Below are 17,465 nucleotides of genomic sequence, written 5' to 3'. Positions count from 1 at the left end.
CGGCCTGAGCTGTGCTGATCCTAAGCCAGGAGCTTCCTTTGGGTCTCCCATGCAGGTGCAGGGGTCCAAGGACTTTCCACTGCTTTCCCAGGCCACAGCAGAGAGCCAGCTTGGAAGAGCAGCGGTGACTAGAACTCCTGCCCGTATGGGATGCCAAAGCTTTATGTTTTACTGTGGAGAGTTTGACTTTAGCGTGTTGGGGTAAAGAGCTCTTTTCTGGTCATATCTATTAGGGATTCTTTGTATGTCCCTTTCTTTCTCCAAATTAGGGAAGTTTTCTGTAATCATTTCACTAAAAAGGCCTTCTAATCCATTCTCTCCACACCTTCAAGAACTAAGACCTGAATGTTGGATCATTTGATAATATCCCATAAATCCCTAACACTTTTTTAATTTTCTAATTTTTTTTTTGGTCTGACTATAAAATTTCCAAAGATTTGTCTTCTAATTCAGATAATTCTTTTTTCAGGCTCACCAAGTCTATTGTTAAGGCTTTCCACTGCATTTTTTATTTGTTCTATAGAATTGTTCATTTCCAACATTTCTTTTTGATTTCTCTTTTAAATCTCAACTTCATGATAAAAATTTTCATTCATGTCATGTATGGATTTCTTTGATTTATGGATTTACTTCTGATTACCTCTAAGTAGTACTACAATTAATTGTTTGAACTCCGTTTCTGGCATTTCTTCAATCTCTTCATCTTCACATTATAGTATTGAAGTGTTGTAATCTTTTGGGAGTGTCATGGTGTTTTCCTTATTTTTGTTTCTTGAATTGCTGCATTTATTTTTAGGCATTTATGAAGATACTTGTTTTTTTTCTCCTTGTGATGGCTTCTATCTTTGGACTGTGCCTCTGTGGCTTAGAGGAGTGTCTGCTCTTTAAGTGAATACCCAGAAGCCTGTGCTGGGTGTGGCCAGGGAGCTCTGTTCAGTGCTCCAGGGTGAAGGGAGTGTCCAAGGTGACACCCAAGTTGTGCATGGTAAATCTTTTTTTTTTTTTTTTTTTCATCAGAGGGAAGATTCGACCAGCTCTGTTGGTGTAGTCTCACGCTTACCTCCTATCCTCCAAAGAGACCAATGCCTGGGCACTAGCCCTAGTGGGTACAGTATTCATCTGTGCTACCACAAGAACCACACAAAGGATCCATGCAGTCTTTGGTGTGAGCATGGTTCCTGCGGCAATGACCCTCACCAGTGAATCAGGGAGCCCTGAGCATGTGATGCTACCTACAGTGACTGCCCAAAGACCCAGCCATATTCTGTACCCTCCCATGCAGCCACAGTGCTTCCACAGTCATAGCACACAAGGTTCCCACAGTCTTGAGCACTCAGCCCCTTGACAGTTCTCCCAGCCAGACTCAGGTATCTCCTCTAAGCTGGTTGCTGGGAGCACCGACCTAAGCTGGTGGAGCTGTTATGTTTGTCCAAAATGGCTTGGCTAGTTATAGGATGCTGGTGCTGGGTGGTCATGGAGAGAGAAATGTGCCCCCCTTTTTTCCTTCTAGGTTGGCAGGTATACTGTCTTACCATAGGACTCCAAGCCTGACTCATGCTAGGCTGTTTCTGCAGCTTTATCGCCAGTGGCTTGGTCTGCTGCACTCTGGTCTCACCTTACTCTCAAAAGCTGGTGCTAAGGCTCTTGGCTGCTGGGATCCTGAGTTGTGTGCATCTACACCCTCCACGTAGATCCACAGTGTCCCTCTAATTTGCATAGAGTTTCCTCTGCAGTTTCTCCATAACTCTGCCCTGAGATTATACTCTTCCCACTTTTTTTTTTTCTTTTCTTTTTTTTTTTTTTAGACTATCTTCCCCTAGACTAGAGCAGTAAGTACCCTCTCTCCCTATTCTGCTTTCTTGGAATCTACCCTAGAGCTGTTAACATGACATATATCTAGAGAGATGGGGCCCAGAAAAGAGAAAGTTTTATTTTATACTATTTGTGGTATTTGATTTTTTTAAAAACTGTGTAATATATTTTCTATATAATAATAAATTATATAGTCATTTCTCCTCTTTTAGTACAACAGAGGAAGAAATTGATTTTAATTACCTGTGGTAAAATTCAAACCTATAAACCAAACTTTTATTCCCCTGAATGATTTCATTGGATTTTTAGATTTAGATGTAAAGGTTTGGATGAAGCCTCTCTTTAGTATTTATTAAATTTTATTTATTTGAGAGGCAGAGAGCTGGACAGAGAGAGATAGGTCCTGTCTGCGGGTTCACTCCCCACTGCCTGCATTGGCGAGGACTGGGCTGAGTCCAAAGTCACTAGCCTGGAACTCACTCCAGGTCTCCCATGTGGGTGGCAGGATATCAGTCACTTGAGCCATCACTGCTGCCTCCTAGGGTCTGCATTAGCAAGATGCTGGAATTGGGAGCTAGAGCTAGGAATCGAGCTCATGCACTCAGTGTGGGATTTAGGTAACCACTGGGCTAAGCTCCTGTCTTCTGTCCTCTTTATTGCAACACATCAGTGTGCATTGTTTAAATGAGGAAATTCTGCCTACAAAGCAGATACATTTTTTAAAAAAGATTTATTTACTTATTTGAAAGGCAGAGTTAGAGGCAGAGGCAGAGAGAGAGAGGTCTCCCATCCACTAGCTTAGTCTTCAGGTGGCCCCAGCGGCTGGAGCTGCACCAGTCTGAAGCCAGGAGCCAAGAGCTTCTTCCAGGTCTCCCACGCAGGTGCAAGGACCCAAGGACTTGGGCCATCTTTCACTGCTTTCCCAGGCCTTAGTGGAGAGCTGGATCAAAAGTGGAACAGCCAGGACTCAAACTGGCGCCCTGTGGGATGCTGGCACTGCAGGCAGTGGCTTTACCCACTATACCACAGTGCTGGCCCCCAGCAGATAGATACATTTCTTTTAACTGCTTTATTTTTTTCCTTGGTTATGAAACTTTTGTCAGACTTTGTTGTTATTTTAGGGCCATAGTTATAAACCCCATCAGGTAAATTTTTGCTACTGTTTTAAAGCAAGAGTTTTGTTACGATGTCTTTTATTGTGCTAAAATGGAATTTCATAAATACTGTATAAATTTAAAAACATATTGCTCTAATTGTTAAAAAAAAGTCAAGAAAAGTGAATTATAGTAAATATTTCAGTTTGGAGTTGTTCAAGGATAGCAACATTTAAAAGGCATAGCTGATGCTTTTACTTACTATACATACAGTCAGTGTAAATGCTACAATTGTGTGTGGGACCTAATACAGATTGTAGTTGGTAACTTAATACCATGAGAGACAGAAAAACATGCCTTGATAGGATAAGAAAAGACAGAGCAAACTAAGTAAGCACTAGAGTAATGATAAAATATTAGTACTAGAATAAGTAATAACAAATCAGAATTTTCTGTGTGTGATAAAGGAAATGCTCTTATGTAAAGTATGAATAACATGCCATGATACATTTTAGGCTGTTGATGTAGAGAAAATGAAAAAAAGTGTTAAATTTTTGTGAATTAGACCTTATTTTTAAGTATAATGTCAAAATGTTTTCTTTGCTATGACATAACTGAGTAGTGAGAAATATCAAAAAAAATAGTTTCCATCTTGAAATTTCATCATATATAATGCATACCTTTCATCAGTTAAATATAAAAAAATCTTGGAGACCATATCCTTTTCTAGGTGATGCAAATTGAGGATAGATTGGAAAAAGAAATGATAATACAAGGTGCTATAGAGAGGGTATGTAATTGTGTGGTAAACCTCTGAAGATGGTATCAAAATAAGATGAAAAATAAGTAAAAAACAGTAATTTTGGTATTGATTTTTCTACGGTTTTTAATTATGATAAAAAATATTATAAATATACAGAAGCAATAGTACCACATATTTTTAAAACAATCTTCTCTAATGACACTTGTGAAATTTCTACATTTCATGTGTCTCCACTAATTTACCAGTATTTGATTATAAAGTATGTTGAAAAGTCTTTTAAATAGGCTTTAAAAACACAAGAGACAGCTACATATGCTGAGTGCTAGAGCTGTTTTATGTTAAACTGAAATGACACAGATGGTCTGTTAAGTGATATGATTTTTCTCTAATTGTGAATAATTCTCAAATTCTAAAGTAAACATAAGTACAGTCTCACCTGACTTAATAGTTTTATTTTCTGAATATTCATTGTAGAATATTTTATTTTTAGAATATTCATTGTAGAATAAAACCATGGCAGAATACTTTATACTCATGTAAAGCAAAATTATTGAATTTTCGCTCACAAGTGTCTAACTGGATAATAGAAAATTGTGTGAGATGTGGAATAGTTTTCTTTTTGAGTGATACTGTCCAGCATATTGATTGTTTTCTGGTATCCCTTGACCTTGCCTCTTACGTGTTAGTAATGGCTCCTGAATATGGAAATGAATTTTCCCCAAAAATTTTTCCTAAAAATTGAAAACCATTACTCTAAGAGGTTTTTTTTCCTCCTAATTTAATTGATGGTGGACTTTATTTTCTTTCATCTTCCCATATAGTTTGTTCTCTTACAAAAATAGTACTTTTGGAGTGTTCTTTGAGGAATGGTATTCTAGATACATCTTTTTATCTGTTATCTAAATACCTTAGGTTCTAGCCTTTTACTATTTTGTATCTTTCTAATTTTATTTTAAAACTATTCAGTTCCAAATAGGTGTAAATCCTGAGGACTTAAATTTGAAAGTGTTTATGTAATTGGAACATGTGAAATGTATTTATTAATTTTTATTAATAAATTGAATTTTAATTTATTCTTTTAGGTTGGATCCTTAGAACAAGCTATGCTTGATGCTCTTGTAATGGATAGAGTTGCATTTGTAAAACTTCTTATAGAAAATGGAGTAAGCATGCATAAATTCCTTACCATTCCAAGACTGGAAGAACTTTACAACACTGTAAGTTATTGTTAAAATTTTTTTTAAGATTTATTTATTTATTTGAAAGTAAGAGTTACAGAGAAAAGGGAAGCGAGAGATCTTCCATCTGCTGGTTTACCTGCTAAATGGCTGCAATGGCTGGGGCTGGACCAGGCTGAAGCCAGGAGCTGGAACTCTCTCCAGGTCTCTGACTCGGGTGGCAGGGACCTAAGTACTTGGATCATCTTCTACTGCTTTCCCAGGTACATTAGCAAGGAAATGGATCGGAACCAGAGAAACCAGGACTGGAACTGGAGCCCCAACATGGGATGCCTTCATCGAGGCAGAAACATTAACCTGCTGGGTCACAATACTGACCCTGTTGATAAAGATTTTAATGCCTTGCTTGTTTATATGGAAAAAAATTGCTGGTCTTTGGTTGGTTGGTTGTGTTACAGTCTGAAACCCTTTCCCTGTCACACAGGAAAGGTGTGTGGACTTAATAGTCCTATCTCCTTTTCCTGCCTTTCACCCTTTTTTATTTTTTGTTTTTTGAAGATTAATTTATTTATTTGGTAGGTAGAGTTATAGAAAGAGAGAAGGAAAGACAGATAGAGATCTTCCATCTGCTGGTTCATTCCCCAAATGGCCACATTGGCTAGGGCTGTGCCAGGCTGATACCAGGAGCCAGGAGCTTCCTCTGGATCTCCCATGTGAGTACAGGAGCCCAGGGAGTTGGGCCAGCTTCCACTGCTTTCCCAGGCATATTTGCATGGAGCTGGATCAGATGTGCAGCAGTTGGGATATGAACTGGCGCCCCTATGGGATGCTGGTATTGCAGGCGACAGTTTAATCTGCTGTGCCACAGCACCGGTCTCTCCTTTCATCCTTTTTAAAAGCTAGGATGGGGTGGATGTTGGGGGTATCAGTTAAGGTGCCATTTGGGATAGCTGCATCCCATATCAGAATGTATGAGTTCAAGTCCCGGCTCTGCTTCTATTTCCATGTTCAAGTAGTTAGGTCCACCCAAGGGGATGACTTGCATTGAATTCTGGGTTCCTGGCTTCAGCCTGACCAGTGGATAGAAGATCTTGCACACATACACACTCTATCTAGCTGCCTAGCTGTGCCTTTCAAAAAAAAGTTTAAAAAAGTAAGGGTTGACTTCTTAATCATAGTCTTAACTTATATACTATGTTTCATTTTTGTAAATGACTCAGTGAAAACTTATTATTCTTGCCATCAAAGCTTTCTTGGTTAATTTCCAATTTCATATCATTAGTGTTGGAGAGGGTAAATACTACCCATCTCAGAGAGAAAGGTCTTCCATCCACTTGTTCACTCCCTATGTGGCCACAGTGGCTGGAGCTGAGCCAATCCAAAGGCAGGAGCCAGGAGCTGCTTCCAGGTCTCTGGGTCTCCCACGTGGGTGCAGGGGCCGAAGCACTTGAGCTGTCTTCTGCTTTCCCGCGCCGTAAGAGCTGGATTGGAAGAGGAGCAGCTGGGACAGAAACTGGCACTCATGTGGGATGCCAGCAACTCTGGCAGAGGTTTAGCCCCTTACGCCACAGAGCTGGCTACACCAGTATGAATTTAATGGTGCTATACTTTGAGGAACACTGGAACCAAATCCTAGCTTTGTAACTTTTACTTCTCTGCAAAGCTGCCTTTTCATTCATTAGTTTCTACCTATTTGTCTCCTTTTCTTCATTTTTCCTACTCAAATTATTTCTGTCTGCTGTTTCAGTAATCTAATCTCCCTGTCCATGTCTTTTCTCAGATCTGTTTTTTAATTATTTTTGTAGTGATAAAAATATTTTAATGTATTTTTTCTGCAGTTTAAAAACCTGTGATTTGCTGGCGAGGCAACTCACTTGGCTAATCCTCTGCCTGTGGCGCTGGCACCCTGGGTTTTAGTCCCGGTTGGGGCGCCAGCTTCTGTCCCGGTTGCTCCTCTTCCAGTCCAGCTCTCTTCTGTGGCCTGGGAGGGCAATGGAGGATGGCCCAAGTACTTGGGCCCTGCACCTGCCTGGGAGACCAGGAGGAAGCACCTGGCTCCTGGCTTCGGATCGGCGCAGTGCGCCAGCCATAGTGGCCATTTGGGGGGTGAACCAACGGAAGGAAGACCTTTCTCTGTCTCTCTCTCACACTGTCTAACTCTGCCTGTCAAAAACAAACAAACAAACAAAACCTGTGATAGCTCCCCAGTATGTATGTAATAGTACTCTTACCCTTAGCCTGATTTTCAAAGATTTCCACATTTTGCCTTAGCTTCATTTCTATGTATTTATTTATTTATTTATTTTTTTGACAGGCAGAGTGGACAGTGAGAGAGAGAGACAGAGAGAAAGGTCTTCCTTTGCCGTTGGTTCACCCTCCAATGGCCGCCGCGGCCGGCGCGCTGCAGCCGGCGCACCGTGCTGATCCGATAGCAGGAGCCAGGTGCTTCTCCTGGTCTCCCATGGGGTGCAGGGCCCAAGTACTTCAGCCATCTTCCACTGCACTCCCAGGCCATAGCAGAAAGCTGGCCTGGAAGAGGGGCAACCGGGACAGAATCCAGTGCCCTGACTGGGACTAGAACCCGGTGTGCCGGCGCCACTAGGCGGAGGATTAGCCTAGTGAGCCGCGGCGGCAGCCTGCCTTAACTTCATTTCTGCTTTCATCCCTAAACCTTCTGACCAGTTGGGTGTTTCAACTATGTCTACCTACGCTTTACTAAAAATATAGACTTTTTAAAAAAGCATTTGTTATTTACACAGTGCACGTCTATTTTTCTTCCAACTAACCCTTATTAAAATGTTATTCATTTTTTGAAGCTTAGCTCAAATGCTATGTCTGTACTTTTATGAAGCCCTGTAGCATAGCTAAGTATAATGATCTATCTTCTTCTGTGGATTATAAATTTCTTCTGAGTAGGGATTATCTTTATTTTCTACTTTTTTCTCTTTAAAGTATTACAGTATAATTAAATGAACTTTGTTGCATTCCACTGTGTCTGATGAACAGATATAAAAATTAAAAGGATTATTCTTTGTGTTGAAATAGGTTTATCCCTAAAATGTAAAGCAAATATAAAACAATAAAAATCAAAATTGATCCTGTTAGCACTTTCACTTCTGTAGCTTGATGTTACTAAGATTATAGTTACTTTTTTTTTTAATAGTTCATTTTTATTTTTTTGACAGGCAGAGTGGACAGTGAGAGAGAGAGACAGAGAGAAAGGTCTTCCTTTGCCGTTGGTTCACCCTCTAATGGCCACCGCAACCGGCGCACCGCGCTGATCCGATGGCAGGAGCCAGGTACTTCTCCTGGTCTCCCATGGGGTGCAGGGCCCAAGTACTTCAGCCATCCTCCACTGCACTTCCTGGCCACAGCACAGAGCTGGCCTGGAAGAGGGGCGACCGGGACTAGAACCCGGTGTGCCGGCGCCGCAAGGCAGAGGATTAGCCTAGTGAGCCGCGGCACCAGCCTATCGTTACTTTTAGTATCTGTTAAAGCTAAAAGTTTTTGAAAGTCTAAGGATTTAAAACATGTTAAGTAGTGTTTTTCAAACTTTTTTGGCATTAAGATATTTTTGCATACAAATTGTTGAGAACTTCAAGGAGCTGATCTTTATGAGATTTTGTATGTGTGTGTTGATATTTACCATATTAGAATGTAAAACAGTTTAAAATATTAATTGGTATTCACAAAACAAGCTTGTAGCTTTTTTCTTCTTCTTCTTCTTTTTTTTTTTTTTTTTAAGATTCATTTATTTATTTGAAAGGCGGAGTTACAGAGAGGCAGAGGTAGAGAAAGAGAGAGAGAAATCTTCCATCTGCTGGTTCACTTCCCAGATGGCCAGAATGGCCAGAGGTGGGCTGATCTGAAGCCAAGTGCTTCTTCTGAGTCTCCCACATGGGTGCAGAGGCCCAAAGTTTTAGACCACCTTCTGCTGCTTTCCTATGCACATTAGCAGAGATCTGGATCGGAAGTGGAACAGCTGAGACTTGAACCGGTGCCCATATGGGATGCTGGCACTGCAGGCATCGGCTTTACCAGCTACACCACATTAAATAAGCTTTTTTTTTAAAAAAAAGATTTATTTATTTACTCAAAAGAGTTAGAGAGAGAGAGAGTGAGAGGAAGGGAGGGAGGGAGGGAGAGAGAGGTCTTCCCTCCACTGGTTCACTCCCCAGTTGGCCACAACAGGTGGAACTGTGCTAGTCTGAAGCTAAGAGCCAGGAGCTTCTTCCAGGTCTCCCACGTGGGTGCAGGGTTCCAAGGACTTGGGCCATTTTCTACTGCTTTTCCAGGCCATAGCAGAGAGCTGGGTCGGAAGTAGAGCAGCCATATGGGATGCTGGCACTGAAGGCAGCGGCTTTAACTGCTACGCCACAGTGCTGGCCCCTAAATAAGCTTTTTTAAAGAAAATTTATTGGGGATCGGTGCTGCCTGCAGCGCCTGGTACCCAAAATGAGGGCTGGTTTGAGACCAAGCTGCTCCACTTCCAGATCTCTGTTATGGCCTGGGAAAGCGCTAGAAGATGGCCCAAGTGCTTGGGCCCTTGCACCCATATGGGAAACCCAAAAGAAGCTCCTGATTTCAGATTGGCCCAGCTCCAGCTGTTGGGGCCATCTGGGGACTGAGCCAGAGGAAGGAAGACCTCTCTCTCTGCCTCTGACTCTTTGTAAATCTACCTTTCAAATAAATAAATAAATCTAAAAAAAAAAAAAAAAAAGATTTATTTATTTGAAAGGCTGAGTGGCAGAGGGAGGAGAAGAGACAGAGAGATCATCCACTCCCCAAAATGGCCGCAATAAGGATCCTGGAATTCCATCCAAGTCTCCCATGTGGTTGGCTGGGGCCCACCTACTTGATCTATCTTTTGCTGCTTTCCCAGTAGCGTTATCAGGGAGCTGGATTGGAAACAGAGCAGCTGGTACTCAGTGCAGCATGTGCTGATGGCACAGGTGGTGGCTTAACCAGCTGTCCTCTAACTGGTCTTAGCATAAATATTTTTTTTTTTTTTTTTTTTTTTTGACAGGCAGAGTGGACAGTGAGAGAGAGAGACAGAGAGAAAGGTCTTCCTTTGCCGTTGGTTCACCCTCCAATGGCTGCCGCGGCTGGCGCGCTGCGGCCGGCACACCGCGCTGATCCGATGGCAGGAGCCAGGAGCCAGGTGCTTTTTCTGGTCTCCCATGGGGTGCAGGGCCCAAGCACCTGGGCCATCCTCCACTGCACTCCCTGGCCACAGCAGAGAGCTGGCCTGGAAGAGGGGCAAGTGGGACAGAATCCGGCGCCCCAACCGGGACTAGAACCCGGTGTGCCGGCGCCGCTAGGCGGAGGATTAGCCTAGTGAGCCACGGCGCCGGCAGCATAAATAATTTTAAAGAAAATAAAATATTAATGAGAATAAAACAGTTTCACATTTTGGCAAATCTCTGGTGTCTGACTTCATAAAAGGACCCTCGATTTTCTTTTACAGTTGCTTTATTTATTTATTTATTTATTTATTTAAAGAGTTACACAGAGAGAGGTAGAAAGGTCTTACATCCTCCAGTTCACTCCCCAGTGACCACAGCAGCAAGGACTGGCCAAAGCCAGGAGCCAAGAGCTTCCTCTGATTTCCCATGTGGATGCAGGGCCCCAAGGACTTAGCTATCCTCTGCTGCTTTCCCAGGCTTACATTAGCAGGAAGCTGGATCGAAATGGAGCAGTTGATCTTGAATTGGCAGCCATATGAAATGTTGGCATTGCAGGTGGCAGCTTACCCAGTTACATCACAATGTTTGCCTCAGGAGATAATTTTAAAATAAGATTTATTTATTCAAAAGGCAGAGTGACACAGAAATCTTCCATTAGCTGGTGCATTGGCCAGATGGCCACAATAGCCAAGGTTGTGTCAGGCTGAAGCTAGCAGCCAGAACAGTTCTCCTCCTCGAGTGGCAGGGACCCAAGTACCTGGGCCATCTTATGCTTTCCCAAGGTATTAGGAGGGAGATGGATCAGAAGCAGAGCAGCCAGAACTAGGAGGTAATTGTGTCTCACTCAGGATGCCAAGATGGAATGTAATTTATAAGGCAATTTAAATTGTCATCTTAGATATTACATAGAATTTGAAAGTCAAGAATATCAACCAAGGATCAACCAAGGATGTGCGTGATCACATGTGTACTACATGTTATCAAATTGGAAAAGTAGATTGAAATGATTTCTATAATAACTTCTCATTAAAAAATTGATGATAATGCAATGATGTGATTAAATCTCATTTCGTAATTATTTTAAGCAATAAAATTTGACGTATGAGAGTGAGTCTCTTAATTTGTGTCGCATAAAATTCATTACATAGCCAGTGCTGTGTCATAGTGGGCTAAGCTTCTGCCTGCGACACCAGCAATCCCATATGAGCACTGGTTCTAGTCTTGGCTGCTCCTCTTCTGATCCAGCTCTCTGCTATGGCCTGGGATTGCAGCAGCAAATAGCCCAAATATATTTGCCCCTGCATCTGCCTGGGAGACCTGGAGAAAGCTCCTGGCTTTGAATTGGTCTAGCTCCAGCCATTGGCAGCTATTTGGGGAATGGACCACCAGATGGAAAACATTTCTGTCTGTCTCTCCCTCTCTGTCTGTAACACTACTACTCAAATCAATAAATAAAATCTTCAAAAAAAATTTATTACAGTAAATTTCACGTGAATCAGAGCACTGTCTAAAGCGTTTTTAAAATTTTTTTAGGAGCTGGTGCTGTGGCGTAACAGGTAAAGCCGCCATGGTGCTGCATCCCCTATGGGCCCTGGCTCGAGTCCCGTCTGCTCCACTTCCGATCGAGCTCTCTGCTATGGCCTGGGAAAGCATTATAAAAGATGGCCCAAGTCCTTGCACCCCTGCACTCGTGTGGGAGACTTGGAAGAAACTCCTGGCTCCTGGCTCTTGGCTCCTGGTTTCAGATTGGCACAGCTCTGTCTATTGCAGCCATCTGGGGAGTGAACCAGCAGATGGAAGACCTTTTCTTTCTCTGCCTTTGCCTCGCTGTAATTCTGCCTTTCAAATAAATCTTTAAAAAATTTTTTAGAAGATTTATATATTTATTTGAAAGGCAGAATTACAGCGAGGCAGAGAGAGAGAATATCTTCCTGGTTCACTCTCCAGATGGCCACAATGGCTAGATCTGTGCTGATCTGAAGTCAGGAACCAGGAACTTCTTTTGGGTCTCTCATATGGGTATTGGGGTCCAAGCACTGTTTTCACAGGCAATAAGCAAAGGGCTGGATCAGAAAAGGAGCAGCCCCAAACATATGCTGGTGCCACAGGCGGAGGCTTAACTTACTACATCATAGCGTCATTCTCTGCCTAAAGCATTTAAGATATATTTTTGGACCATTTATGTTGGTGCAGGTTGGAGAAGTATACTCCTGGGAAATTTTTCAAAATACGGAATACCATCAAGATAAGTTTACTATAAAGATAAAAAAAGGTTCTAGTCCATTTTAAAGTATACATAGAGTAGGTAATTGGGAAATAAAGACGTATAAATGTTAAAGGCTTATTGCTTGAAATATTGAGCGTGTTGACACAATTTGATGATGGGTAACAAACATGTTTTAACAAGGAGAAAGGTTATGTATAGCTCTAGTATCAGTGAAAAATTTAAATATGAATTGAAGATGTAACAAGGAAACTTGCAGTGTTTATCTGACTTTTATAAGAAAACTTAAGTACCATTTTAGTGATTCTCTAAAATTATTCATCTTTGTGACAGTAAATATGTCAATATGAAATGGTTATAAAAGGCTGCTTCAAAAAATTCCCATGAAAATTGAAGTAAAAGAGGTTTATCTTAGATGGAAGATCTGTGTCCCTTTCTAACTTTGACTTTCAAATAAATCTTTAAAAAAAAGTTGATCTTGGTGCAAAAAAAATGTTTGAAGTCCATATATAGTTTTTCCATATTATGCATTTCCATGGACTTTTTAATGATTCCTGTATCTTTATCTTTTTTCACCCAGTTTATGACTATAACTTCAAAACAGTATAATTTGTACAAAAAGGTTCATAAAAATCTTTTAAATAATGAAAGGAAATTAAGTTACTTTAGAAGAAAAATAATAGTTTGCTTTAATTTTTTCTCCCTAAAGAAACAAGGCCCAACTAATCCAATGCTGTTTCATCTTATTCGAGATGTGAAACAGGTAAGAGATTAATTTCTTTTGTTTTTTTAAAAAGTTTTATTATAAAAAAGCACTTATACTTCAGCTGGCCCTAAGAAAGTATTTAAATACATTATCAAGCTGTAATAGACTAACAGTTTTTGGAATAAGATAAAATAAGGGCTAAATTTGTGATGAGAGACCTTTAAGAGCATAATTATCGGAAATCAAATAGGAGTAGTTTATGAAGTAAAAATGAAGTTTCCTGAGCTTCTGGGGATCTGAGATAGAATTTGATCAATTTTATAATCTTCATTGGTCCACAATATGAGATTATTGATAGAATGTGTTTTCATTTTGTGTTCAGAAAAAATGTATCCCCTCGATATTTGTCCCAGTGCAACGGAAATTGATTAAGGAAGTTGAGGGAGCACTGAGTGGTGATCTTCATGGTAGACCTAGCCAATAAAAATGCTACAATACTCTATCCCTGTTTTAAGAAAAAAATTAGTATTATAATGACTGAATACATAACATTGATACGTGATCTAAAGGTATTTCATAGTGACAAAATGTTATTCCTCTTCTGTTGAGATTCTTTGTGGATTTATAGTGTTAAACCTGTATCAGCATTTTTATAGCCACATTATGGGTACCTAGTACAATTTGTTTTCCTTGATGAAATGGTACTCATATTTGGCTACTTTAAATATTTTTAAGTTTCTAAATTAAAGGGCTTCCATTCTAAAATTCTTCTTGTATTTGAGATTTTACTTGCTGCTCAGAATGAATATATGAATAAACACAAGCTGAAAATAGAAATGTCATTTTTAATTTTAATTTTATGTAGTTGGTAACTCATTTAATACTAATTAATATCCCATGGGAAAAACTTAGACATTATTATACCTTAAAAATTTTTCTTTGGACTTGGTGTGGTATAGCCAGTAATGCTGGCACTTGCACCGCTGACATCCCAAATGGGTGCTGGTTTGAGTCCTGTCTGCTCCACTTCTGATCCAGCTACCTGCTAATGTGTGTGGGAAGGCACTGGAAGATGGCCCAAGTCCTTAGGCCCCTGACACCCACATGAGAGACCCGAGAAATTTCCTGGTTCCTGGCTTTGGCCTGGCTCAACCCAGGATGTTGTGGCTGTCTGGAGAGTGAACCAGCGAGTGGAAGGTCTCTCTCTTCTCTCTGTAAGCTCTGCTGTTCAAATAAATCTTTAAAGTTTTGATGTAGTTCAACTTTTTATATGCATTTTTCTTAGTGGATTTATTGAGGTGTATTTCACACACTATATAATTAATTCATTAAAAGTATATGTCATTGATTTTTATTGTATTCACAGAATTGTGCAGCCATTGCTGAAGTCTAATGTTAGAGCATTAACATTATCTTAGAAAAGTGACTGTTTGCTCATTATCAGCGATTGCATGTCCTGCTCCTTCTCTGCCCTTTGCACACCCACCACAGACAACTGAGGATTTGCATATTCTGTGCATTCCATATTAATCTGATTTTTTAAAAAAATAATTAAAACCTTCCACCCCAAACTTAATGGAAGAGATCTTCAGGCCAGAAGTTTATGAAGCACATTGCATTATGATTACATGATTTATTTATGTGGGTTAACACAAAATAGAATATTTTATTTTAGAAACAAATGCAAGCAGTTATATATTGACTGGATGTATTGGTGATAGGAAGTTCAGTTTTTTAAATCCTCATAATAAGTATTAAAGACAGTAATTGAATATTTTCTGACTCAGATTAACAAGTTGGATTTTATAAGAATTATCAGTGTAGTTTGAGAAATTGCTCATGATCTTTTTATTAAGATCCTTAATTCCTCAATTTAAATATTCCTTAATTTAAATATTTCCCGTTCAGCTAGGCTTATATCATGATTGTATGTGTTGAGTTTCTTAAGGAAATACATTTGACAATACAGATGGCATCCTCAATCCTAAAGTATATTCGGAGGTTGTTTGAGTTAAAATAAAAAAAAATCAGTGTATTCGAAAGGCAAAGCAGCAGAGAGAGGGGCAAGAGATGTATATATGAAAGAGATCTTCCATCCACTGGTACATTCCCCAGATGGCTTCAACAGCCCAGTCTGGTTCAGGCCAAAGCCAAGAACCAAGAACCCCATCCTGCTTTCTCATGAGGGTGTCAGGGGCCCAACTACTTGAGTCATCTTCTGTTTCCTTCCCAGGCAGATTAGCGGGAAAGTAGATTAAAAGCAAGATAGCTAGCACTTGAACTTGCATTCTGATTTGGGATGCCAGGTGTTACAAGCAGCAACTTAACCTGCTGTGCCCCAAAACCAGCCCTGATACCAAAAATCTTGTACTTTGCATAGAAATAAGTGCTTTTATTATAAGTGATAGGTTAAGTGCCACATAAAGCTCTAAAGATTTGTCTAACCTATAATATACTGAGTATAATTTTGGTTAAAAAAATACTGAATTTATGGGCCAGTCTGGAAACATAGTTAACACTTTATAACATTAATTTTGTAAAAAAAATTCAATTTGTGGTGTGTACTTCAATGAGAATGGAATATGTGGCTAACAGTTTCTTTGCCTCTTTGTGTCAAATATTAGTACCATAAAAAAATGCTTATATTTCTGCTTTAGGCCATATGCCTGCATGTCCCAAACCATACCTTGCGACCTCATCAAAGTTTCAGAATCCCCACCTCTTAGAAAAGGAAAAGTTGGTGCTATGGCATAGTGGGTAAAGCAGGCGCCTGCAGTGCCAGCATCCCACATGGGCACTGGTTCAAGTGCTGGCTGTTTCACTTCCTATCCAGCTCCCTGATAATGTGCCTGGGAAAGCAATGGAAGATGGCCCAATTCCTTGGACCCCTGAGCCCAGGTTTGAGAACTGGATGAAGCTCCTGGCTTCAGCTTGTTAGATTTGGGGAATGAAACAGCGGATGGAAGACTTCTGTGTCTGTCTCTGCCAATGCCTCTCCCTCTCTGTAACTCTGAATTTCAAATAAAATAATTTTTTTTTAAAAGGAAATGGAAAAAGAAGTCATTCTCTTTCCCTGTAAAGGATAACACTTGCAACCTCAGGTTCTTAGTATTAAGTATACATTTATCATTTTGGAGAGTAGGCCTATTTTTAGTCATGGCATGGCAATATGAAGAAATACTATCACATCTTTTAAAAATATTTTGTTTGCAGGGAAATCTTCCTCCTGGATATAAAATCACTCTAATTGATATAGGACTCGTTATTGAATATCTCATGGGGGGAACCTACAGATGTACCTATACTCGGAAACGTTTTCGATTAATATACAATAGTCTTGGTGGAAATAATCGGGTATGTATAACTTGGGGGGGAAATTATATGTGTGATTTAAAGTTAATCTGTATACTTTAAATGTTTAATTTAAAAGTTAAATGTTAAGAATTAGGAATGAGGCCGGCGCCGGGGCTCACTAGTCTAATCCTCCGCCTGTGGCGCTAGTACCCCAGGTTCTAGTCCCGATTGGGGCACCGGTTCTGTCCCAGTTGCTCCTCTTCCAGTCCAGCTCTCTGCTGTGGCCCGGGAGTGCAGTGGAGGATGGCCCAAGTGCTTGGGCCCTGCACCCGCATGGGAGACCAGGAGGAAGCACCTGGCTCCTGGCTTCGGATCAGCACAGTGCGCCGACTGTGGTGGCCATCTGGGGGGTGAACCAACGAAAGGAAGACTTCTCTCTCTCTCTCTCTCTCTCTCTCTCTCTCTCTTTCCCTCTCTCACTAACTCTGCCTGTCCAAAAAAAAAAAAAAAAAAATTAGGTATGTTAGAATGCTGAAAGTAACAATGTCTTAGAAATGGGAGATTTTCAGTTGAGCAGTTAGAAAAATTTATAAGCAAAATCCTAAACCAGTTATTTGTATGTGTACACATGCAAACATTTGCATATGTAGATGAATACACTCGAATATTTATAACATGTCAGGATATTTAAATCTATAAAGTCTAATAAGATCTCTTTTTCAGAGGTCTGGCCGAAATACTTCCAGTAGCACTCCTCAGTTGCGAAAGAGTCATGAATCTTTTGGTAATAGAGCTGATAAAAAGGAAAAAATGAGACATAATCATTTCATTAAAACAGCACAGCCCTACAGACCAAAGGTATATTTATCTAAATATTATATATTCTAGTTTTTTATTTTATTCATTTTCAATTAAGCAACAAAAAATTACTTGTTTTATAAGAATTTTTTGTTTTTTCATATATCTTTCAGTCTTCGTTTTGCCATATGCAAAGGTGTTCATTGTGAATTAACGAATTAACTATGATAATATGATTTTTAAAATATTTTCTTGAATGTTGGCTCCTTATAGTCCATTTTTCCTTGATTAGAAACTTGTAAAAATGGACCAGCGCCACAGCACACTAGGCTAATCCTCCGCCTGTGGCACTGGCACCCCAGGTTCTAGTCCCGGTTGGGGCGCCGGATTCTGTCCCGGTTGCTCCTCTT

The 17,465-nt window shown here is 40.2% G+C and overlaps 1 protein-coding gene across 7 annotated transcripts in view; it reads left to right on the top strand.

Annotated features, from left to right (window-relative positions):
- Positions 1 to 17,465, top strand: part of TRPM7 (transient receptor potential cation channel subfamily M member 7) — a 113,921-nt gene that overhangs the window by 47,604 nt on the left and 48,852 nt on the right. For 5 of the 7 annotated variants that reach the window (XM_017348018.3, XM_070054169.1, XM_070054168.1 and 2 more), the window contains exons 12-15: positions 4,752 to 4,886; positions 12,967 to 13,020; positions 16,177 to 16,317; positions 16,981 to 17,115. In XM_017348018.3, coding sequence (XP_017203507.2) covers positions 4,752 to 4,886; positions 12,967 to 13,020; positions 16,177 to 16,317; positions 16,981 to 17,115 — 465 coding nt within the window. The remainder of the gene's footprint in view (positions 1 to 4,751; positions 4,887 to 12,966; positions 13,021 to 16,176; positions 16,318 to 16,980; positions 17,116 to 17,465) is intronic. The other 2 variants (XM_070054172.1, XM_070054170.1) reach the window with 1 other exon arrangement.

Source organism: Oryctolagus cuniculus, chromosome 12 (genome assembly GCF_964237555.1).
Source record: "Oryctolagus cuniculus chromosome 12, mOryCun1.1, whole genome shotgun sequence".
NCBI classification, from domain to species: Eukaryota; Metazoa; Chordata; class Mammalia; order Lagomorpha; family Leporidae; genus Oryctolagus; species Oryctolagus cuniculus.
This window is presented reverse-complemented; position numbering and strand designations above follow the sequence as displayed.